General features: G+C 60.2%; 3 protein-coding genes across 4 annotated transcripts in view; 1 reads left to right on the top strand and 2 right to left on the bottom strand.

Moving 5' to 3' along the window:
• Positions 1-7,171: 7,171 nt before the first annotated feature.
• On the top strand, positions 7,172-12,716 carry RACGAP1 (Rac GTPase activating protein 1). Its single transcript, XM_039555579.1, has 16 exons — positions 7,172-7,944; positions 8,069-8,271; positions 8,356-8,492; positions 8,704-8,782; positions 8,971-9,024; positions 9,652-9,729; positions 10,085-10,205; positions 10,431-10,621; positions 10,832-10,993; positions 11,139-11,234; positions 11,306-11,507; positions 11,584-11,689; positions 11,835-11,967; positions 12,042-12,144; positions 12,248-12,365; positions 12,440-12,716. The coding sequence occupies exons 1-16, from the start codon at positions 7,590-7,592 to the stop codon at positions 12,489-12,491; spliced, it is 2,190 nt and encodes a 729-aa protein (XP_039411513.1). The 5' UTR covers positions 7,172-7,589; the 3' UTR covers positions 12,492-12,716.
• A 682-nt stretch (positions 12,717-13,398) lies between these two features.
• On the bottom strand, positions 13,399-18,222 carry GMPPA (GDP-mannose pyrophosphorylase A). Of its 2 annotated transcripts, XM_010406913.3 has the most exons (13): positions 18,085-18,222; positions 17,919-18,016; positions 17,721-17,824; positions 17,135-17,327; positions 16,908-16,967; positions 16,628-16,758; positions 16,476-16,490; positions 15,747-15,881; positions 15,472-15,569; positions 15,304-15,350; positions 15,112-15,204; positions 14,856-15,024; positions 13,399-14,767 (listed from the first exon to the last, which is right to left on the bottom strand). In XM_010406913.3, exons 1-13 carry the CDS (start codon positions 18,125-18,127, stop codon positions 14,667-14,669), a joined length of 1,287 nt encoding a protein of 428 aa, XP_010405215.2. In that variant the 5' UTR covers positions 18,128-18,222; the 3' UTR covers positions 13,399-14,666. The 2 variants fall into 2 exon arrangements, with proteins under 2 accessions (XP_010405215.2, XP_010405216.2); XM_010406914.3 differs by lacking the exon at positions 16,476-16,490.
• A 910-nt stretch (positions 18,223-19,132) lies between these two features.
• The window catches only part of SPEG (striated muscle enriched protein kinase), a 38,958-nt gene continuing 36,602 nt past the window's right edge, over positions 19,133-21,488 (bottom strand). Inside the window, 5 exon segments of the mRNA XM_039555022.1 lie at positions 19,133-20,324; positions 20,326-20,376; positions 20,378-20,474; positions 20,759-20,908; positions 21,159-21,234. Of these exon segments, the coding sequence (XP_039410956.1) occupies positions 20,265-20,324; positions 20,326-20,376; positions 20,378-20,474; positions 20,759-20,908; positions 21,159-21,234 (434 nt within the window). The 3' untranslated portion in view covers positions 19,133-20,264.

Raw genomic sequence — 21,488 nt, 5'->3', positions numbered from 1 at the left:
GTGCAGCAGTGCCGGGGCGGGACTGGTGCGGGGTGGTGCCGCCCGCACCCTGCCCCGAGCGGGAAGCTCGCTGAGTGCCGAGATCACAGATGTACTTAGCGATCACCACATCCTGCAGGAACTGCAGCCAGAGACTGAAACATCCTGGAAAGCTCAGGGCACTCTCACTGCCTGTCCCCCGGGGTTGTGGGCAATTACTTGGAGTCCTGCTCACTTCCACCCTCTCCGTGCACTTAGTGTGGGTTCCCCAGGGAGGGGGAGACAGGCAAATTCCTCATTTTCCCCTGCCAGGACATGTAGATGCCACCTGGGCAGGGCTGCATGGCCCTGGGCTCAGGCGCGGTGCCTGGGCAGGCACATGTTGGGGGGAAACCTGTCTTTGGCCATGGAGATGTGGGGGAACTCCAAGCTCTGCACCAGCATTGCAGAAGCACATCTCTGAAGCACAGCTCATCAGGCTGGCCAAGGACTCAAGATGTCAAGTGTCACTCTTACCACAGCTCCTGCGCCCTTGGACTCAAGCACTTCCTCTGGGATCCCCCAAAGCTGCAAGGGGCCAGACTGCTATGAGCACAGGGAAGAGTGAGGGGTGGCAGAGCACATGGGGGCAGTGACACAGACCTCTGGGGAGTGCCAGGTGCTGGCACCACCTGCATGCCACCCCAGGGACGATGCCAGGCTCTCTGGCATGGTGCTACCTCGAGGCCAGGACATCTGACATGGTGGAGGGGCCAGCACCACTCAGCATCCCTCACCTTCACAGTGCACAGGAAGATGCAAAATCTTTTACGAGGCCAGCGTTGAAGCTGAAAGGAACAGTTGGTTGTTAGCGGTGAGAAGCACTTGTGTACCCAAAAGCTTGTGTCCCTTTCTGAACCATCTCAGTTGGTCTAGTAAAAGATGCTACTTTTCCCTACTGAGCTCGCCACACATGGCCCTGTCCGAGCAGATCCCACAGCACCAGTTTGCTGACAGTGGAGGCAGAGCAGAGCCACAGAGCAGAGCTATGTCTGTGAGGCCAGGGAGGGCACACAAGATAGGATGGTGGGCTGTGTTCTCCAGCCTCCCAGGAGAGAAGATGGGAAAATCAGAAGTAAGGATGCTCAGGCACAGGGAAGAGGTGTTTCCCAGGCCCAGTGGGGCTGGAGGGGAGCAAGAGGACTGGGATCTCCTGCAGATATTCGGAGCCGGCTGGGCACCCACAGGGCCTCAGAGTGGAGCAAAAGGCACTGCAAGACCCTGGCAGTGTCTGTAGCCACGTGCTGGCGATACTGGCCCTGCCCAGCTGTGCTCCCCTGGCCTGTGCTCCCCAGCACAGCTTTAAATCCATTAGTTTTGCATAATTAGATTTTTCTCAATTACCAGATTATGATAATTAACAGCTCATTTGTAGGAGGCAGTGCCTAATCCCGGCATCATGCTTGGCTCTATGCCAGCCTGGCTCTTGGCTGCCGGTGCTGGGACAGTGGGCAGCAAAGCAAACACCAGGACAGAGGACCCTCAGGGAAGCTCCCAGGACCTCCAAAACCTCTCAGCCACTGCTGACCTAGACATCCCCTGCACTGTCTGGCCAACACAGCCTGCCTGGAGGGGTTGATCGTGAAAAACAAGGGGGATGAGAGCCCAGGCAGGAAGAGAATCCTCTGACAAAAAAGGTTAGCAGGGTTTTAGAAATGGCTCAGTCACCTACATGGCTCCAAAGATGCAGCAAACATCCTGCAATGCCTCCTCCTACAAGCAGCCACCAAGGGAAAACATGGGAGAGGTTAGCATTGTGGGCTGGGCTGGCACAGCTGCAGTCATTAGGAGTCTCATTAATGAACTTTCCTAGTCAATAATGTTGTGACGAAGGACAGAAGAGCAGGGAGGCAGCTCCTGGTAAGGTACCAATCTTCATCACAGGAAGGCAGGGCAGTTCAGGCAATTACTGCCCATCAACAGAGCTTCATCCCTAGTAACATAATAGAGCAAATACTAAGAGAAAAATGTTTCTGAGGACCTCGAGGGCAAGGGAACAGGGAGCAATAAAGATATGCTTGGAGCTCACACAGAATAAATCTACCAGTCCAACTTCATAGCCTTTTTTTTTTGGGTAAAATTGCTAAATAAATTGATGGTGAAGAGACCGGAGGTATGAAATATCAGGCTTTTATTAAAGCATTTGATATAGCATCTCAGGGAACTAATTCCAATTGGTGGGAACAGCCATCCCCCGCTTGGGCTGGGTGCAGCTGAGAAGGCGAGGGAGATGGTACAGCCCTGGGCACAAGGGGAGCATGGTGGCATCCTGTGGCACCCGTGATTGCAGTGCCAGCAGGGCAGCCCCTCTTCTCCTATCCAGGTGAATGTGCTGCAGCTTCTGCTCCATGATCTGGCTCCCGGGCTGGCTGTGACAGGAGCACCAGTGTTGCATATGGATAATCTGGATGTATCTCTATGGGACAGAGCCTATAGCCAGCCCAGTGCCCCCCTGCACTTGTTTGGGGCCACCACCTCCACATGCCTGAGGCTGCTTCAGGGCACTTCTGCCCCTGCCATGGTCTCTGCTTGCAGAGCTCTGGCTGGGAAGAGGCATTGAGCATGGGTAGCAGTCATGCCCAGCCAGGCATGACTGGATGGGATGTCTCAAGCTGTTCCCATGCGTCTACTATGCATGGCATTTCTGCTGTTCTGCCCTGAGCATCTCTAGGCAGGGGATCTGGTCCTGCCTCTCCCCCCAGCATGGGCTGCAATTTCGGCTCATGCAGGCAATAAATCAGCCTGCTTGCCTGGAGGTGGCTATGTGGCCCCTGCTGCCTCAGCTCACATTTCCCAGCCTCAAATTACCCCAGGCTGCCAGAGAGTTGGATGATTTTATGCCGCTCCTTCAAACACCCCCTGCTCTGTTTTTATTGCCAGATTTTGCCAAAGCCCCTCGAGTGTCTCCGTGTCCAGGCACAGTGTATTCCAGCACATGATCCCCACTGGCAGCCCTTCTGGGAGCAGAACTGCACCAGCCCTGACTGCTCAACACCACGGGGAGTCAGATGAGCCTCAGCAAGGCAGCTTCACTCAACCACAACGGCATTTGCTCCTTGATTAGATCAGCACAGGGTCAGAGGTCCCTTGCCAAATTTTGACATGTTTTTCTCAGTGGGGGAGCAGCCCAGAGCGTGGTTTTTGCTGGAAACCACCTGGAGCTTTTCTTCTTTAAAACAGTTTTTCTCAATGGGTTTCCTTTGATGCTCTCACTGGGAACACCACGCAGCAGTTACACTCCCAGCTGGAGTTTCCTTTCCCCTCACTGAGAAGTCCCTCTTTCTATCCCCTTCAGCCCCTTCCCCTGTCCCAGCAGTGCCAAGCAGCCAGGGACTGGAGGGGCTGAAGGCGATGGCAAGCTCTCTGATGGAAACAGCCCTGCTACGGGGCAGTGAGTGAGGGAATCCTTCTGCTGGTAGCACTCACAAAGTGTTGGGGATCATGAAATGCTGGGGGAAGCTGATGGAGAAGGGGCTCACGGTGGCGCAACTCACCCTGGTGTCAGGCCAGCCAAGCTGCCCCATAAAAAAACCACTAAATCCATGAGACTACTCAGACATCCCAAATGGGTGTGATGAACAAAGCACAGTGATTCGGGGGCCAAGCAGAGAGAAGAGACCTATGTTTGTGCAGCATCAGCAGATTTCCCCACAGCCCCCACTTTTGGGGCAACAGAGGAAGCTATTAAATGAGGCGCATCCACAGTGGTCCCAGCAGAATCCTCTCCCCTGCATGCTATCTCCTCTCTCCCTGCAGCCTGGCTTCTTCCCACACCAGCCTCTTTCCAGCTCCTTGCACTGGTGCTAATCCCCTAATCTGTGCAAAGCAATAATTTTCTGCATGGCACAGCGGCTGCTTTCAGATCTGCATCCCTCCTCCTCCAGCAGCCTGTTCTCTTATCAGCAGCAGGTATCAGGTGAGCCAGGCACCATCTACTTCTGATAAACCCATGTTTTATTTTGCCCTATTTCCATTTATCTCCAAGCTCGTAATTATTCCTCATCTCGCAGCGCATTGTGCTGCCTTGCGTGCCGAGGCACGGAGGCGACGCGTGCTTTGCCAGGTAGCCCTGAACTAGAGCCTCCTGCTGGCGGGGTGCAAGAACCCGGTAGGGCGGTACAGGGGGATAGGTCCGGCCCACCACGCTGGCTGTAGAGCCATCCTTCGCTTTCTCCACTCCCGGGCCGCGTTCCCTTTAATCTCACACAGCGGTGGAGATGGATTTTCTCCCTGTGAGCCAGATGTGTTACACGGAGCATAAACACCCGCGACAGTTGTTGTGCTCCTCGGTGCGAAGGCATCAGATGTCTGCATTAAAACAAAGCTCTCCACTTAATTACTCAGGCTGATAATTCAGCGCGTGGAGGCGGCTCTGGCTGAGAGCAGAGGGCTGGATCACAGCTGGGACTGGAGAGCCTTGGAGTGCACATTAATCCCGGCTCTTGCAGCCCTGATTAACGGTGCTGGAAACCTGCCCGCCCTGCTCATTCCCAGGGGAAGGGTCTGTTACTGCCCGGCCAGAGGGGGCCCAGAGTGGTGCCCAAGAGGCCCTGCTGACTCCTTGATGGGCCAAGACACCACCTTCCCACTGTCTTCAGGGTGCCGTGGTTGAGGATATGAGGGACCATTGCTCAGAGGATGTTGTGCTGCCCTGGGAACACCCACCCACTGCATCTGCAGCCCATAGGAGCTGGGACCAGGACAGTGAAGTTCAGGCAGGACCCCAGGATCACCTCGTGCAGGGATCTGCTGCCAGAGGACAGCTGGAGAAAGATGGAGACAGACCATGGCTGGGCTCAAAGCAAGACCAGGTGGACCACCCAAGGCCTTCTCTTTGGGGCCAAAGCTGCTTGCTCCTGCTAACCTGAATTTCTCCTTCCAGGACCAGCAAACACCTTCTGCAAGTTATCCTTGCTCTCCTCAATCATCACCGGGGCCTAGGGGAATCCTGGGGGAGTCCCTCACTCAGCCATGTGCCCTCTGCCCATGAGTACCCACCTGGCTCTGCCAGCCTGTCTAGATGTGATGCTCCCTTGGACCTATCACCGCTGCTCTCTCCCTCCTGCCTGTTCCCCAACCCCGCCCCTTCCCCCTTCCCTCTCATCATCCCTCTCTCTCATTGCCTGGGCATCTGGATCTGGGGCATCCCTCTCCTAGCAGAGCCCCAATCCCAGAGCACCCCGCAGATCTGCCTGTGGGGTCCTGTCTGTCCAGGGAGACCGATTTCTTCCAGCTCAGCTCCAGCTCTCTTATCTCTCCTCCCTGGTCTGCACACTTTGCTCTGTGGCTGGGGTGAGTAGGAGCAACAGACCCCATCCTGCCTGGGCTGAGCACCCACGCAGGTGCTGGACACACAGGGCAGAGGGCCCCAAAGCAGGCAGCAGGCAGCTGCAGGCAGCATATCCTAGTGGGGCCCCAAGAGTTAAATTGTCATGTATTCAGGGCCATGCGCTGGCCAGGAATTACACTTTTATCGGCATGCGGTGCTGCTGCCACTTGAATTGGGACTGGGAACTCTATTTCCGAGCTCACCCAAATTATTCTCGAAGAGATAAAGTGCGGTGCAGAGCAGCGCCGGCGCTTCATTAACATTCCCCAGCCCATTCAGCTTTAAACGAAGATTGCCTGCCTCGGAAAATGATAAAATTGAACATGTGAAGCAGGGCATTATGTTCCATCAGCCGATATTATTTCCCACGCAGGGGCCGAGTGGAGACACAAACAGCTATTTATGCAGTACCTGGCCAAGCCAGGGTGGCTTGGGAGGGGGAAGCAGGCAGTGGTGGGGACACAGGATGGGTGGCAAGGGCCCCCCACCCATCCCTGTGCATAAGAGGGGCTGCCTGCATGTTGCCAAGGGCACTCTGCCCTCCTCGGGGTTCCCAGGCTTGTGCCCAGGGTGCAAGGTGGGTCTGGGGCCACAGACCTGCTCCATGCATTGAGTGTGGAAAGGGGCTCAGGGGTGTGTGTGTTCCCATGGGCAGCACTGGCGAGGCTGGGGCATCTCCCTCTGCTGCCCTGCTTCAGGAATGTGTGTCCCCTGCTAGGGCTGAGCAAGTGCGGTGCTGGCTTCAGATGCAGGATGGCGTCCCGCCTCCTGTGGCTGGGTGCTGGGCCAGTGGGATTGAGGAGCATCCACAGAGAGGGAGCATGTGCCTCCCCAGAGGCAGGCTGGGAGGGCTGAGTGGGCAGGGAGGGCTGAGCAGGCAGGCCCCCGGGGCTGCGATTGGATTTTGCTTGGCCATGCTGAGCCTATCGATCCAGTAGTAATTAAAGTCGCTCCAAAACCTGACTCATATTCAACCTTGGGAGGAAGGAGCTTCTCTGAGAAACACCCTCTGTTCCCCATGGTCTGGCATAGCATGGAGCAAAGCCTTGCCAGGGTGCTTCCAGCCCCTCCCAGCCTCCTGATGGTCTCTGTCCCAAAGGGGGACCGTGCCTTGGGACTGTCTGGGGTCCAGGCAGCAGCACCCATCAGGCAGTATCCTAGCCAGTGTCCCTGCTACCACACAACCTCAGTTGCAAATGCTGATTAAGTTCAGCCCTTGGAGTGACACAGACCCTATAGCTATTTTATGGATCCTGGCTATTTTCTCACCAAGTGCCTGAGACACATCCCTGACATGTAGTAGTACTCGCCCACAGCCCTTTATTGTCACTGTCTAGACTCTGGTTGAGGGACTGGCACAGGGAGAGGAGCCTGTTGAGCCCACAGCCACTCCCAAGAGACACCGAGGTGCTGGGGTGGACCTGGTGCTATGTGTCCACGGGCTGCAAAACCTCTTCTCCAGGTCAGAGTCACCCGGGGAGGTGTGCAGCCCCGCGAGGAGTCTGCGAGGTGTTTGTGTGTGTTTGTATGTGTGCGCGTGTCTGTGTGTGCAGGGACTTGCACGCCCAGCCTTGCCGCCAGCCCCGCTGCTATTCCCGGTATTCGTAGCAGGTCGGACAGGCACCGGAGAGGGGGAGCTGCATTTTCACCGGCGCCCCCCGCACCCTGCCCGGACCCTCCCGCGAGAAAGCAGGGCCGCCAGGGCCCGGGGGCTGCGGCAGGGAGGGGGCGCGGGGCCGGGGGCAGCCCTGGGGACCCCCCGAGCAGGGGATCCGGGGACAGAGCACGGGCAACGCGGGCAGCGACGGGGCTTTGCGGCGGGGAGGTGGCTCCATCTGCAGGACAAGGACCAGGCCGGGAGAGCCGGTGCGGGGATCCCCGCCGCCCCGCCCGCCGCTCTGTATGCGGGGCACAGCGCTGGGGACAGCGGACAAGGACATCGGCTCCTCCGGCCCCACCCGCGCCGTTCCCGGGATGCGGGCATGGGGAAATGGGGAAATGGTGCCCTCTCCAGCACCCCTGCACCCCCAGTGCCTCCCGCGCCCTGTGGTCCCTCCGATGCCCCTGCACCCCCCCCGAGCACCGAGCACCCACTGCCCCTGCACCCCTTAAGGGCTCTCATCAGGTACACCCAGCGCCTGGGCATCCCCCGCCCCCGAAGGCGACCCTCACCCTGCTCCGCAACCCTGCAGCCAGTGCTGCCACCCGCACCCCAGGGCATCCCACGCCCTAAGATCCGAGAATGCCCCACCGCGCCAGCAGCCGCCGAGCCGGCGGGTCGGACCCCGGTGGCGGCGGGAGGCGGAGGCGGGGCCGGGACGGGCTCCACCCCGGCCCCCGGCCCCCGGCCCACATAGGCCGGCCGGGAGGGCCCCTTGCCCCCGAGCCTGCGCCGTCTCGGGGGCCTACGGAGGATCCCAGCGGTCGGAGGAGAGCGTGGGGCAGGAGCTGCGGGTGGATAGTTGGAAAGGGGGTGCCTGGCTACCGGCCCCGTCCCATCCCGGGCGGCGGGATGCTACGGCAGCGTTGCGGGCAGCTCCTGGCCCGGCTGGAGCACGGGCTGCAGCTCCTGGAGCTCGGCGGCAGCGTGGAGGAAGGTGGGTGTGTGCAGCCCCTCGGCCCGGGGCACACCGGCACCCTCGTCTCTGCCGCCGGCGTGGTCTGGGTAAGCTGGGGGCTGGCCCCCCATCCCGGCTGACCACCCACTGCTGTTGTCCCCAGACTACATCCGGATCGCTCGGTGCTTTGAGGCGACGCGCCAGAGATGCTGCCGGCTGGAGCAGGATGGGCGTCGTGCCCGCGAGCAGCTGGCCCGTGTGGAGGCCGAGCGGGCAACACTAGAGGTGAAGCTCAAGCACGCCCGAAACCAAGTGGAGGTGGAGATGAAGAAGCGGCACCGGGCAGAGGCTGAGCTGGAAAAGCAGGTGAGGGGGCTGGCCGCAGGGGTGCCCTGCGGGGCTGGCTGCGGGGACCTCAGCCCGCTCACCACCACCCTGTTTAACTTGCAGGAGCGCAAACTTCAGCTGGTCCTTGAGTTGCTGATGCGGGAGCCATGGGGCAACGAGGCACTGAGCAGGGAGCAGTGCTCTGTTCTCAGTGCCCTGACTGGCCGGCGCCTTGGGGCAGCCTTGGCACCCGTCAGGAGGTGAGCAGGGATGGTGGTCCTCACCGCAGCCCCTCGGGCAGCCCTGGGGTCGGCTGTGCCCCTCTCCCCCTCAGCACTGCTGGGCTTGAGGGGCTGGCTGGGCAAGGTGGTGCTTGGGCTCTGCAGAGGCATCAGCTGTGGGCTCCCAGGAGCAGCTGCACGAATAGGTGCTGGCTGGAGGGGAATTGCTCCAGCTGAGCTCACTCTGCAGGTCATCTGCAGTGGACGAGTCGTGCCAGTCCCTCCTGTCCCACTCGGATATCAGCTATGACCGCACTGAAGATGACGTGGTAAGAAGTGTTCTGCTGTGAGTCTCAGGGTTCACCCCAGCAGTGAGGGGGTGGTTTTGCCCCACTTCTGCAGTGGCACAGCCACTTTGTATATCCATGGTTGGGGGGACGCCTGCTATCAGAGCTGGAGATTAATTTTGGGGATGCCCCTGGCCTGATGCAGCCCCGGACTCCCTGCTGCCTTTCAGGATGTTGATATGACGGTGGTGCGGACCCTGAAGCGCAAAGTTACGGAGAGGCAGGTATGAGGAAATGCTGGGATGCAGCAGTTTTGGGGGCTGGTGTTCAGGTGGAGTCTGTGCACCTGTGTGGGTGAGGATCCCCCAGCTCTGATCACACTCCTGCAATGTGCCCTTTGAGTCCCTCTGCCCACCCAGGTCCCAGTGTGCAGCCCAGGCTGGGGTGCTGGCCCTGTGCTATATAAGGTGAGGACACCCAGATACTTCTCCATCCCAGCACAGGACGCTGCAAGGAGCCTGGCAGGGAATTTAATTTATTGATGCTGGGCTGGGAGCATCGTCTCTCGGCAAACCTCCCACGATCAATAGAAACTCCATTACGCTCCAGCGTGGCCCAGCTGGGCTCCTCAATAATTCATCCCCATGTGCGGGCATCCTGCACCCTGCTCTGCTTGCACCTCTGCATTGCAGGCCTGACCTGGCTTCCCCCAGCCCCAGGGGTGGCTCTGACCCAGTGGGGAAGCCTGGGTCTCCATGATGCCTGATGTGGGGCATGCAATGCTGGGGTGTAGGGTGAGACTGGGACTTCTTATTGGGCTGAGGCCGCTTGGCTTGGGTACCCTGGGGTGTGGGGAAAAGTTGGGGAGGGGAGGGTCTCTGCCTGCTCTTCACAGTATCTTCTGTTTCCAGCGTGTGTCCCTGGCCCCTCAGGTTGGCCCTGTGGTGATGGCAAAGCGGCACCGTTCTTCTGTGGTAGCCCACAATGCCGTGAGTAGAGACCCCAGCATGCCCTGGGCAGGGATGGGGTGGACGGGCTTTCCCCGTGCCAGAAGGCAATGCTGCAGCCCTCAGTCCTGTGGATGCTGTGGGGACAGTGCTCAGCTGTCTCCTCTGGATGCCTGTGTCCTTCAGCCTGTATCACCTTGGTCCCAGTGGGGACAGCATCCCTGGCTACGCTGGACCACTGCCCTGAAACCTGTATTCCCCCTGTAACCATGGTGGCAGCATCCCTGGCTGTGCAGGACCACAGGGGTGGGGATCAGGTGGAGCAGAGATCACGTGGGAGATGTTGGAGAACTGTGGGGCTGCAGACACATATCTCATTGGTCTCCCATTTTGACAGGTGAGTGTCCCCTCTATGCCCCCTCCTGCTGAGGTCCCAGGCTCTGCTGACAGCCTCCTGCCTGCTGTTCTGGTGCCACAACGCCGCTCTCGCCAGGGACATCGTGTCTCCACACGTGCAGGTCACAGAGAGGGCTGAGAAGGGGGTTGGCGGGTGGTATAGGACCAACCTCAAGGTGCTGCTGTCACAGGGGAGGGAGAGGATCTGTTGGGGGATGCTTGTCCCCACCATGGTGGTGCTGGGGCTCTCTGGATGTGCCAAATGCCACTGTCTCATGCAGAGATTCTCTGGGAGGTGGGAAGCCTCCCCACGTCCTAACTGGTATTTGGGGTGGCTTGCCTTTCAGGTCTCCCTCCACTGCCTCCTGCCTCTGCAGAGCTGACCACGGTGTGGGGCACCAATGAAGATCTGGGCTGCCATGCTGCGGGGCAGGAGAGCCACACTGAGGGCAGCTCAGTGGGGCAGCCAGAACCAGCCCCCTTCCCCTCACCTCCACAGAGCCTCCCACCAGTCCAGCACAAGTTCACCTCCAAAACAGTGGGTGACCTAGCCTCTCTCTCCTCTGGGGAGGTGGGCAGGGAGAGAGCCATGGGGTGGGGGACAAGGCTGTCCTTCATCCCCCAATGCCTTAGCTCTGCCTGCAGGGGGAATGGATAGAGACAGTGGGACCTGGCTGGGAGAAGATAAAGAAGTGGTACTGGGTATCTGCAAGAAGGGGGAGGCCCTGATCCTGTTCCCTGTCTCCAGGTGATCCGCCCTGAGCCATGTGGTGTCTGTGGTTCCCGCATCCGCTTTGGGAAGACTGCCATCAAGTGCTGCCAGTGCCAGCTGCTGCTGCACACCAAGTGCCGGGAGCAGTGCCCCAGCCTCTGTGTACCCAGGCCTCACCACCACGCCTGGCCCCGTGAGGTGAGGGGGGCACAGCAGTGCTTGGGCTCCTCTCCATGTCCCCATGAGGCTTTGGGGCTACTGGCCCTAGGATGCTGGGCCTCTGCCCACCCTGGCTGCAGGGCTGTGTGGTGGGCACAGCACAAGTTGGCGTTGTTCTCCCCAGGGTGTGCTGGCTGACTTTGTGCCCTCCACGCCGCCCCTGGTGCCCACGCTGGTGGTGCAGTGTGTGACCGAGGTGGAGACACGAGGCTTGACAGAGGTAGGGGCCAGGATGGTGAGGCGGCAATGCTGTGGTTCCCACGGGGCTGAGCCCCTTTCCCTGTGCTCCAGACAGGCCTGTACCGGGTGCCAGGCGCAGAGCAGCTGGTGCGGGAGTGGAAGCGGAAGCTGCTGAGGGCTGGGGGCGTGCTGCCTGCCCTCAGCAGCGTGACTGACATCCATGTGGTGTGTGGGGTGCTCAAGGACTTTCTGCGGGGGCTCAAGGAACCATTGGTCACCTTCAGCCTCCACCCTGCCTTCCTGAGGGCTGCCGGTGAGCAGGAGTCCCAAGGTGAGGGAGGGGGAAGGGACTGCTTCTCCCCTAACACTGCTGCCTGGTGCTGCCACAGACATCCCCGATGATGCTGCCAGTGACACAGCCCTGCGCCATGTGGTGAGCAAGCTGCCCCCAGCCAACAGGGATACCCTGGCTTTCCTCATGCTGCACCTGTTCAGGTGAGTGGCTCCTCCTGGCACGGGTCTGTCCCCATCTCCTGACTCTCTGCCCCTCACCCAGGCTTTGTGCCCTAGAGCAGGAAAGCTTCGGATGAGGAGCCCCTGGGCTGGACAGCATGCTCACACGCTCTGTCCCCCCTTGCAGGGTGTCGCAGAGCCCCGACTGCAAGATGGATGTGCTCAACCTGTCCCGCGTGTTTGGCCCTACGCTGGTGGGACACAGCTCAGCCAACCCCACACCGCTCGCCATCATGGAGGACACGCCACGACAGTGCAAGGTGAGGGGTCTCTGAGGTGTGGGGTGTAATCTGGCCACTGCCAATGTCCCCATCTTCCACCTCTCTCTGCCCAGGTGGTGGCTCGTCTCCTTTCACTGCCACCCAGCTTCTGGAGAGGCTTTGTGGGGACAGAGCAGGAGAACCTGGTGCCAATACCAGCCCCGAGGCGTGAATGTGGTGAGGACAGGAGCCCTAGCCTCCACCCACCCTGGCCTTTGGCTTCTTTGGTCCCGGTTTTCCATGACCGGGGTGAGAGAGCTGTCCCCACTCTGTCCTGCAGAACCGTTCTTCCAGCCCATTGCCTCCCCGGAGCCCAAGCCAGGCCAGCTGAGCCCAGCTGGTACCTGCTGCCTCCCCAGCACCCTGCGGAGCTGCGTGGGCACGGCCACCCGGCCCCCGTGAGTGCTGTTGGGTGTGGGTGGGGGCCCAGGGGAGCTCGCTTTGTACCCCTGACTCATCTCTCCCCACGCAGGCAGGGGCCGGCCCCGAGGAAGGTGGGCCGGTTCTTCCCTTCTCCTGTGTAGCCTGCAGCAGTGGCTCCCTTGAGACACGGAGCCAGCACTGGAGGGAGGAGTGAGGACTGCGGGACCAGGCAGCTGCCTGTGGGGTGACAGTGCCGAGCTCAAAGCTCTGCTCTGCTTCCCTGGGGACTGGGGAGCAGAGCTGGCTCTGTCCAGCTGTGGTGGCAGGGACACTGCCCTAATGCTGTATCTTGAATCAGGTTTGTATTAAATGTTTGCAGCAAAACACACCTGGCTGTGGCTGCTGTCTGTCCTGCCCTGCTACTGCCAGGGGTTGGGGCACACCGGAGCCTGGCTGGGCAGCAGACAAGAGCTGAGCAATGCTCCACAGAACCTCTGCTTTGGGAGGGCAGGCAGACCCTTCCCACCCAAGCTGAAGCCCTCTTCTCCTGCTCTGGAGCCCCGGCTGTGGGAGGCCCCTCTTTGAGCCCAGATGTTGGCCTCAAGTAATTGGAGCTTTTGCTGCTCAGGGCAGGACAACCTTAAAGTGTTTCCAGACTTCCTGGCACCTCAGTGGAGGCCTCTTTAACTCCTTCCTCCCCTCCAGCCCGGGCGGTGCTAGAGGCGCACAAAGCGCAAGCAGGGCTGAGATGTACAGCTCTTTCCCTCCAAGAGGGGGGAAGCAGGATCATGCTGTAATGAAGCAAGGTCCCAGGAAAGGCTCGTCCCCAGATAACTGAAGGGGGCAACCAGTGCAGAAGGACCTTAGGGAAAAGAGGCATTACACAACAGGGATGAGAACTGCCCCATGGCCACATCAAGCAGCCAATAAACCTTTGTCCCTACTAAAAGCCAGACCAGATGGGGCACGAGAGAAAATTCATGTGCAATCCTGAAAGTAAGTACTTTGGCTCAGTTTTCCCCGGCGCAGGAGTGTACACCAGAGGGCAAGGAAATTAACACATCCAAGGCAGAGGCAAAACTGAAGGAGTTTAATGTGCTTAAAGCTAGGGAACAGCTAATCCCTGCCCAGGACCACAGGAGAACTGGCACAGGGCTGGGAGCAAGGATTTACTCCAAATCCATCAAACTGGGATGGTACTGGATGGATGGAGAATACCTAATGCAGTGCCTTGCTGAAGGTGAGAGACATGATGGGGCCATTGGTGGAGTGTAGGGCTTTAGCACAGAGTTTAAAACCAGGGAAGTAAAAGGATAAAGAGCAGCGTTGGTTACTGTAGACAATCTGTACCAGGCTCAGGAGGAAACTGTCTTCCATAAAATCAGGTTTTTGAGGCAAAGTGAGGTGCTAGATCTCTGCCACTTGCACACACATTAAGTTGATTGCTCTGGTGCCCAGTGGATGTGGCTGGTGACAGGGGGAGACATGCAGTGAGCCCCCCCAAGCTGCAGCCGTGCTGGTGTGAAGGAGGCTGTTGGCCCACCAGGGTAGCAGAGGCACGCTGCCCTCACTCTGAGCCCTGCCTAGGCAGCAGGCACAGGTCTCCACCTGACAGGAGCAGGCTTGGTAGGGCTGGCAGATCTCCTGGCTTGCACTGAGCCCATGGGGCAGAGGTGGTACTGGGGGAAGGGGTGTTCTTGCAGCTCCCTCCAGGGCCAGCAGGCCGCTAGTCCAACCCAGCCCTCATGTGTCTGCCAGTGCCCTTAGGACAGCCTGGCACTGCTGTTTTCCCAGCAGTAGGCAGGAGCCCAACTCAGGCTGTTGCAATCATGCTGAAATCAGGAGCCTCAGATTACTCCTGTGGGGTGAGCTGCCTACACATGACAGGCACATTCAAAGCTCCCAGGTCTTGGAGATGGGCCAAGACCTTCCAGGGAGTTGCAGACAGCAAATGGTACAGGGAGAGACTGGTGAGGAGAGGCAAGGTGGTGGTGGTAGTGCCCTTTGGTGGAGAAACACAACTTAAGTTGGACCTAAGACAGTGCAGGCAGCAAGTGCTCCCTGCATATGCACACAGTCTGGTGCCAGGGCCATGTACTGTCCCCAAAGCCATCACCCTGGCCCAGGGCTGGTCCCTGGGCCGCAAGAGAAGCAGCATGCAAGGCTGATGCTCATCAGCTTTAATGTCTGTCTGGAGCAGTAGTCAGGCACTTGCAGAGCTCCTGGCCTGCACCTACCCCTCTGGGGGTGCTGGGAACCTCCCAGAATGTGAGGCCTCAGTGCAGGCTCTTGTCGTGGGGCACAGCAGGGAGAGGGTGGCTGGTGCTGCCTGTGACTCAAAGGATAATCTGGTTTTTGTAGCTGCGGCTCAGCTCCTTATGTGGAAGGACAATGGAGTTGAGAATAACGACCTCAGCGGGAATGGTGACGCTGCAGCCTGAGGGGAGAATGCAAAGGGTTTAGCTAGAGGGAAGAAGCTGCCTCATTGAGCAGGGCCAGGGCCATTCCATGCAGCAAAGACATACCCAGGATTGTGATGGATGGTGTGAGGCGCCCATCCCGGAAAAGGGTCTCGCTGTCGATCTTGGCATAGGGATCGTTGGGGTTGGGGTCGCTCGGCGTTCCTTCGACCCGGGCCCAGCGCCCAATTGTACTGTCCCAGCCCACGATGGTATTGAGGACACAGGTGTGGTCCTGGCGAGAAGGAGAGGGGAATGCAGGGTGCTGCTGCCTCCCTGCAAGGAGTGGGGGTTGACACCTACTCCCTCAGCCCGTACTTACATGGAGTGAGGCGCCGTGCAGGACGATGGACTCTCGCACACGCACACCAGCGCCCACTGTCACACCCTCCCCAATGGAGACGTTGGGGCCCAACTGTGAGGAGAGAGGGAGGTGACGAGGACAAGGAGGACAGCAGTGCCCTCAGCACCCCGAGCGTGTCCCTGCCCCAGGGCCTCCCCAGCCTGCACTCACCACTGCAGTGCTGTCGATGGAGGCTGTTGGGTGGATGTACACATTCCCTGCAACACAAGGCAGTGGATTCAGGGGAGGGAGCTCACAGGAGCATCTGCCTCTCCGATAAGGGGAGGTCCCACTGCCTCCCTAGGCAGCCCCAAAAGCATTAGGGTGTCAGAAGGGTACCTCGGATGACAGGGCCTCCAGGTTTGTTCTGGGCCAGTCTCTCTGGGTGGCTTTTGCTGTACTGGTTCAGGTAAAGGCGGCTGGCATAGATAGCAGAGCTGGAGGAGGAAAAGCAGAAGATTGTTATTTTCACTCTGGCACTACCAGGGCAGAGGAGGATCCAAAATCAGCACCACCCACCCACCCCCAGGGCTCTGCCTGAGCACTCTCCACTCCCATCCCTGGTACAGATCACTTGATGCTCTTGTTGCACCAACTCCAGCTCCAGCCCTTACCCAGCTGACTTGATCTGGCTCCAGAAGCCATCAGTCTTGTAGACATAGAGTTTGCCACTCCCAGCCAGGGCTGTGAAAACGTCCTGCTCTAGCCGGATCACTTCTGCACGCTGCCAGCCATTGGAGCTTTCTTCTCTGCAAGCAAGAGTCCTGTCAGACACCCACCCCAGACATGGCCTCAGCCAAGGACCCCAGCAGACCTATGCTCCCCAAATGCAGGGGCTCTGACAATCCCAGATTCCTACCTAGCCATGCACTTCTCCCCAAAAGTGGGGACAGCGCCAGCTGTCAGACTAGGTTGGGACAGCCCCACTGAGGCCCAGAGCAGCAGAGGGACAGGGCTCTGCCAGCCAAAATAAGCTCTGAGCCTGAAGCTGATGGTGCAAGAGCCCCACCTAGTCCAGGTGGGTGTATGATCCTGTCCCCAGTCCAGAGCCTGCACAGCCCAATTTTAGTTTGGGTGGTGGCAGAGATGTGAGGTGAGAGGCTGGCTGGTGCAAAGAGCTGGAGAGGGGAGCAGAGCATTCCCAGGTGAAAGGCTAGCTCAGCCTCTTGTCCAGAGCTGAATGAGAATGGGGTGGGAAGAGAGGAAGGGAGAGGGAAAGTCTCAAGCTGACCAGGAGCAGAGCAGAGGAAACAGCAGCCTGAAGAAGGGAGGGAAAGCATGCATTACCACTAGGACCAATCCAGCCCAGAGAGCAGCCAGTGCAGACACAGAGGGAGACTTACCCAAGGTAAGGACAGCTGGTGCAGGACCAGGAAACAAGTGAGTGATGGCAGAGAAGGAGAAAAGATAGAGAAAGAATGGAGGATGAGTGTGCTGCTGCAGCCCCGGGAAGCAGGAAGGGTGGGAGGGACACTGAGCACAGTGAGGCACTCACAGTGCTAGCTCCTGCTGGTTCCTCTGGAAGACCTCGCCAATGTGCTGGAAGATGGCAGGTGTGAAGAGGTAGATGCCACAGTTAATGATCTCACTGACAAACGTGCTGGGCTTCTCCACGTAGTGCTGAACCTGGACGTGAGGGAAGAGACAGGAATCCCAGGGTGCAGCCCCTCCACCCAGCATCACACCCTCTCTGGCATGCTGGGAACAAACACCCAGGCAGGCAACACAGCACCTGCTGCCCATGCTGTGCTTGACTCCCCAAGGCCCTCCAGTACCTCCTGCGTGCCTGCATTTGCCACGATACAGCCATAATTCAGTGCCTGTGTCCTGTTGGCCTAAGAAACAAGGACAGTGTTAGCAATGGTGGAGCAGTAGGCACAGGGAGGCAGAGCAGATGAAACCCGGACCTCACGGTCTGGGACCCACCCACCACAGGAGCTGCTGGCTTCTAAGCCCATGGCAGAGCATTGCAGCTCTTCTGCTCCCCAGCACTGCCACTCACTGTGGTACCCAGAATGACAAAGCTGTGCATGTCCCCGTGCTGCTGCCGAAACTCCAGCATCTCCTGTAAGGGGAACTCGGAGCACACGTCTGCGTTGAGGACAAAGAAGGCCTCAGCACCACCTGACAGGATCTGGTCTCGGAAGTGATAGATGCCACCACCCGTGCCCAGGGCTGCATACTCCTGAAGATACCTACAAGTCAAGCAGAGAAAAGGGAGGGCTTAGGGAAGCAGGTGCCTAGTGGCACCAATGGGCAGGAGGGCTGGGAAGGGTTGGGAGGGACTGGAGAGACATAATCCTGCCATGCAGTGATAGGGTTCATGAGGGCATTGCACAGAAGAAGGAGACTGTGGCAGCTTAGAGCTGCACTAGGAGGCATCTCTGGAGCAGGAACCACCCAGGGCAGGGCCCAAGGCAAAGGAAAGGTGGCAGAACTAATGGGGGAGCCTGGCTGTGCCCATCCAGAGCCCAGCTGCCCAGTGCCAGAGTGCTGACTGGGGGCTACCAGCCTGAAGAAGGCAGGCGAGGGGCTGAGCCAGGCTGTGCCACTGTGTGTGCCCCAGGGGTGTGAGAGCTCCTGCCCACCTGATGGGAATCTTGAACTCCTGCTGCGCCGATACGAGAAAGCGGCAGAGGGCCTCGTTGGGCTGGTAGAAACCCATCAGCAGGATCTCCTTCATGCCGGGCACCTGGCGGGGGACGGAGGAAGGCAGCAGAAAGGAAAGCGATGGCACTTCGCCCTTGGCTCCACGGCCCCAGCCCCAGCCTCCCGGCCTCCCGTACCTTGGCGCAGGCCTCGATGTGATGCTGCACCATGGGCACCCCGGCCACGGGGAAGAGCGGCTTAGGCACCTCGAAGGACAGCGGCCGGAACCGGGTCCCTGTGGAGCAGAGCGGGGTCGGCGGGGCACTGCGCCAGCGGGACACCCCGCGGGCCCGGCGCACTTACCCTTCTGCGGGCCCCCGATGAGGATGACGGCCTTGAGCGGCATCGCAGCTCAGCTCCGCTCCGGCGGTCCCGCACCGAACCCCGGCTCCGAACCCCGGCTCCGCAACCCAGACCCCGCACCCCGGCCCGGCCCGGCCCCGCCGCCACTTCCGCGCACGTGGCTGTGACACGTCCAGCGCCGCGCCGGGCCTGCGGCCGGCGCCGCCTTCCGCCACCAGGGGGCGCCGCGGGCGCCGGGCGGCCCCTGAAGCTGAGGGTGGCGGTTGTGGCCGTGTGGGCGGCGATGGTCAGCGCGGGTGTGAGGTGGTCAGCGCGGGGGGGGCGGCTGTGGCCATATGCGTGTGCGATGGTTCAGACGGGTGTGCGGGGGATGGCCGTGGGTCTGCGCAGGGCAGCGTGAGCGTGCAGGGGAGGTGCTGTGGCTGTGTGCGTGCCCCAGCGCTTCGGTGCGCAGTGCGGGGACACCGTGGGCTCTGACACGCCCTTGGACACACGGGCGTGCGACAGGCACAGGTTTGTAAGCACGTGTGTGTGTGTCGGGAAGTGTGCGACTGCCCGCAGGCACCAGGCTGTGCGCGTGTGCCCGTGCCCACAGCGGCAGGCACGGCACCGAGGGGCTGGTGGGTGCAGCCAGGGCAGCTGGGGGGGCCGGCGGGCTGTAACCGGAGCGGTCCCTGCTGGCACGGCCCGGCCTCATATGGGTAGCGGATATTTATAGCCAGGCATCAGGTCCCTCACCGGCACCTGCCATGCCCGCAGCAGGAGCCCTTCCCTGCTGTCGTGCTGTCCCAGCCACCATCGGGCCCTCTGGCACTCCGTATTTTCACTCCATGACATGAGGGCCATGTGAATCAGCCCCGCTGCGCTCACGCCAGTGCTTCACAGCTTCTCTGCCTTTTTCACTAGATTTCCAACATGGAAGCCCAGCCTCACGTGGAACCCTTTCTGGACTCGGGTCCCTAGGTTTTGGGGCAAGGACCCTCCCGAGATACCAGGGGCTGCACTTCACACTCATGCAATCCCCTCCCAGCAAGGCACTGAAACGAGGGGCTGCTCAGGGTCTTTATTGCTGCTCTGGCATGTTGCTTGCTCCAAACCATGGGGACATTGGCAACTCCGGAGCCCGGCAGAGAGGAGGGGACAGGGATGGGGACAGGAATGAGCAGACGCCTTCTCCGCAAAGTCAATAAATAAAGCCCTATCACTACAGCAGCATGAGGAAGGTGAGTGCCCAGCCGCTACTCCTGTCCCCCTGCTCAGGGCACTGCGCATTGTGCCACCAGCCAGGGAGGGCTGAGGAGGGGGCACAGGGCAGGGCAAGGCACCTCAGGGTCAGGTGGGAGGTGTGAGGGGTCTGGGGACAGGCAGGCAGGCTGGTGGTGGGGTACAGGGCAAGGTCCGGAGCTGGGTGGGCAGAGCATGAGCAGCATGGGCCTGAGCAGACACAGGAGGTGTGCGTGGCACCTGGGTGCCCCCCCTGTGAAAACGGGGTGCCTGCCAGTCCCCCACCCTGGCATGGGGCACAGCCGACAGCCCCAGGAAAGGCACCGGCATTGGTCCTGGACCCACAAGCCCACTTGCCAGGACCAGGGCTGGGAGGAGCGGAAGGTGGGGCTGGCAGCCCCCCGCTCCCAGCTGTAAGGACTGGGGCTGTGCCGGCTGGCAGGGGATTGTGAGCAGGCCCCTCTCTGCAGGAACCACTGGAGCAACCTCAGTCTTCTGGTGCTGGTGTGCAAACCAGGGGGAGCACAGGGACTGCCACACCGTGGCCAGGGGCAGCTGCAGGCTGCAGTGTAAGGCACACGGCTGATGGGACCTGCGTGGCCAGGGCTTGCCGGGAAACTGCCAGCTCTCCCCCTCCCACCCGGGGCTTCCCTTGTCCCGCTGTCTGCATCCCATTCTCCCCCAGACTCTCTGCCACATTCTCTGTTCCTTGCAGCAAGGCTTCCCACCACCCTCCTGCTGCCGGACCCCACTGCTGGTCTGGCGGCAGCCAGCCCCCTCCTCTCCATCGGCACTGCCAAAATGACACTGCTGGCCACCATCATCCCTGACAGCAGCACATGAGGTCCATGGACTCATCCTGGTGCGTCCCGGCTCCTCTTCAGCCGCCCCGTACCGTGCCCCATGGAATGTTCCTCTGGCTCCCCGGCCCCTCATGGCCGTGGCCAAGCCACCAGTTACTGTGGCCCTGGTGGTGGCCACCCTGGTAAGAGCGGGAGTAAGACCTTGTGCTTTGTGAACAGCCTCGCCGCGGCGACGCTGGTGATCCACCAGGAATTCCTTGAGGCGGGTTGGTGGTGAAAGTCAGGGTCTTGGCGCGCAGCTTCATCAGGTAGGCGTCCTGGAGCCAGGCATTGGCGAAGCAGTCCTTCACCGTGGGGCGGCTCCTGGGGCAGAGCCAGCTCTGTATCAGGGACTTGCCCTGGGGGTGCCCACTGCTGCTCCACCCCCCAAACCCAGCCACCACCCCTGCCCTGCAAGATGCTGGGGATCCCAGCCTTCTCCAAGAGCAGGGCTCTGGACTCAGGAGATGCCAGACCTCTCCAGAAGCAGGGATGGACTCCAGGTTCCCACTGATGGTATCTGGAGGGGTCCCATGTGGCAGGAAGCTGGCTCAGTCATAGGCACAGTCTGGGGCCATGTGTCCTCCCTGACTGGGTTGGGCACTCACCAGGGGTGGACAGTGAGGACCTTCCGGATGAAGAGGGCAGCAGTCTGCGAGACGTTGGGGTACAGCTTGAAGGCATCAAAGCGCCCTGCCAGGATGCGGTTCTCCGTCTCGATGGGGTCCAGTTCGAAGAATGGTGACCGCCCACTGAGCCTGTGGTGGAGGGGGTGGATGGGCTGAGGGAACAGCAGTGGGAGGGCACTGCTGTCCGCCTTCCCACCCATCCCTGGTTTGAACAGCCGCAGCTGCCCAGGGTGTTTTCATCCTCATGTCCAGCTGGGAAGGGTCTGCCAGGCTACAGCATCCCTCAGCCCACCATCAATTTGGTGTTCTCCATGGCACTGAGCCCTGAGTGGGGCTGACAACACTTCAAGGTTCTCATCCCCCTGACCCCTTCTCTTACATGATGTAGGTGAGGACGCCAACGCCCCAGACATCTGCTGCGGAGCCCACTGGGTCCCCCTTCACCACCTCTGGCGCTGTGGGCAGGGGAGCAGGTCTGTCATATACACGGAGACACCAGCCCCAGCATCTGCTGTAGCCCCAGCACCCACAGCATCCACAGCATCCATAGTTGCCCCAGCACCCACAGAAGTCCCAGATCCCCAGCATCCCCAGCACCCCCAGCATCCACAGTATCCCCAACACCCATAGCAGCCAAGCACCCACAGCACTTCACTATTGCACCCTCCAGCACCCCTCCCTGACATTGCAGCACCCTGACAGAGCCCAG

Source organism: Corvus cornix, chromosome 7 (assembly GCF_000738735.6).
Source record: "Corvus cornix cornix isolate S_Up_H32 chromosome 7, ASM73873v5, whole genome shotgun sequence".
In the NCBI taxonomy this organism is placed as follows: Eukaryota; Metazoa; Chordata; class Aves; order Passeriformes; family Corvidae; genus Corvus; species Corvus cornix.
The sequence above is the reverse complement of the archived record's forward strand: the minus strand, read 5'-3'. Positions and strand labels throughout refer to the sequence as shown.

Bases quoted from the DNA above. Each gene is read 5' to 3' on its own strand.
- RACGAP1 (XM_039555579.1), top strand. From the start codon at position 7,590: ATGCCCCACCGCGCCAGCAGCCGCCGAGCCGGCGGGTCGGACCCCGGT. The intron at 7,945-8,068 runs GTGGGTGTGTGC...TGTTGTCCCCAG, and splicing joins CGGCGGCAGCGTGGAGGAAG to ACTACATCCGGATCGCTCGG. The intron at 10,206-10,430 runs GTCACAGAGAGG...CTTGCCTTTCAG, and splicing joins TCGTGTCTCCACACGTGCAG to GTCTCCCTCCACTGCCTCCT.
- GMPPA (XM_010406913.3), bottom strand. From the start codon at position 18,127: ATGCCGCTCAAGGCCGTCATCCTCATCGGGGGCCCGCAGAAGG. The intron at 15,570-15,746 runs GTAAGGGCTGGA...TTCCTCCTCCAG, and splicing joins AGCCAGATCAAGTCAGCTGG to CTCTGCTATCTATGCCAGCC. The intron at 15,351-15,471 runs GTACCCTTCTGA...CTTGTGTTGCAG, and splicing joins TGGAGGCCCTGTCATCCGAG to GGAATGTGTACATCCACCCA.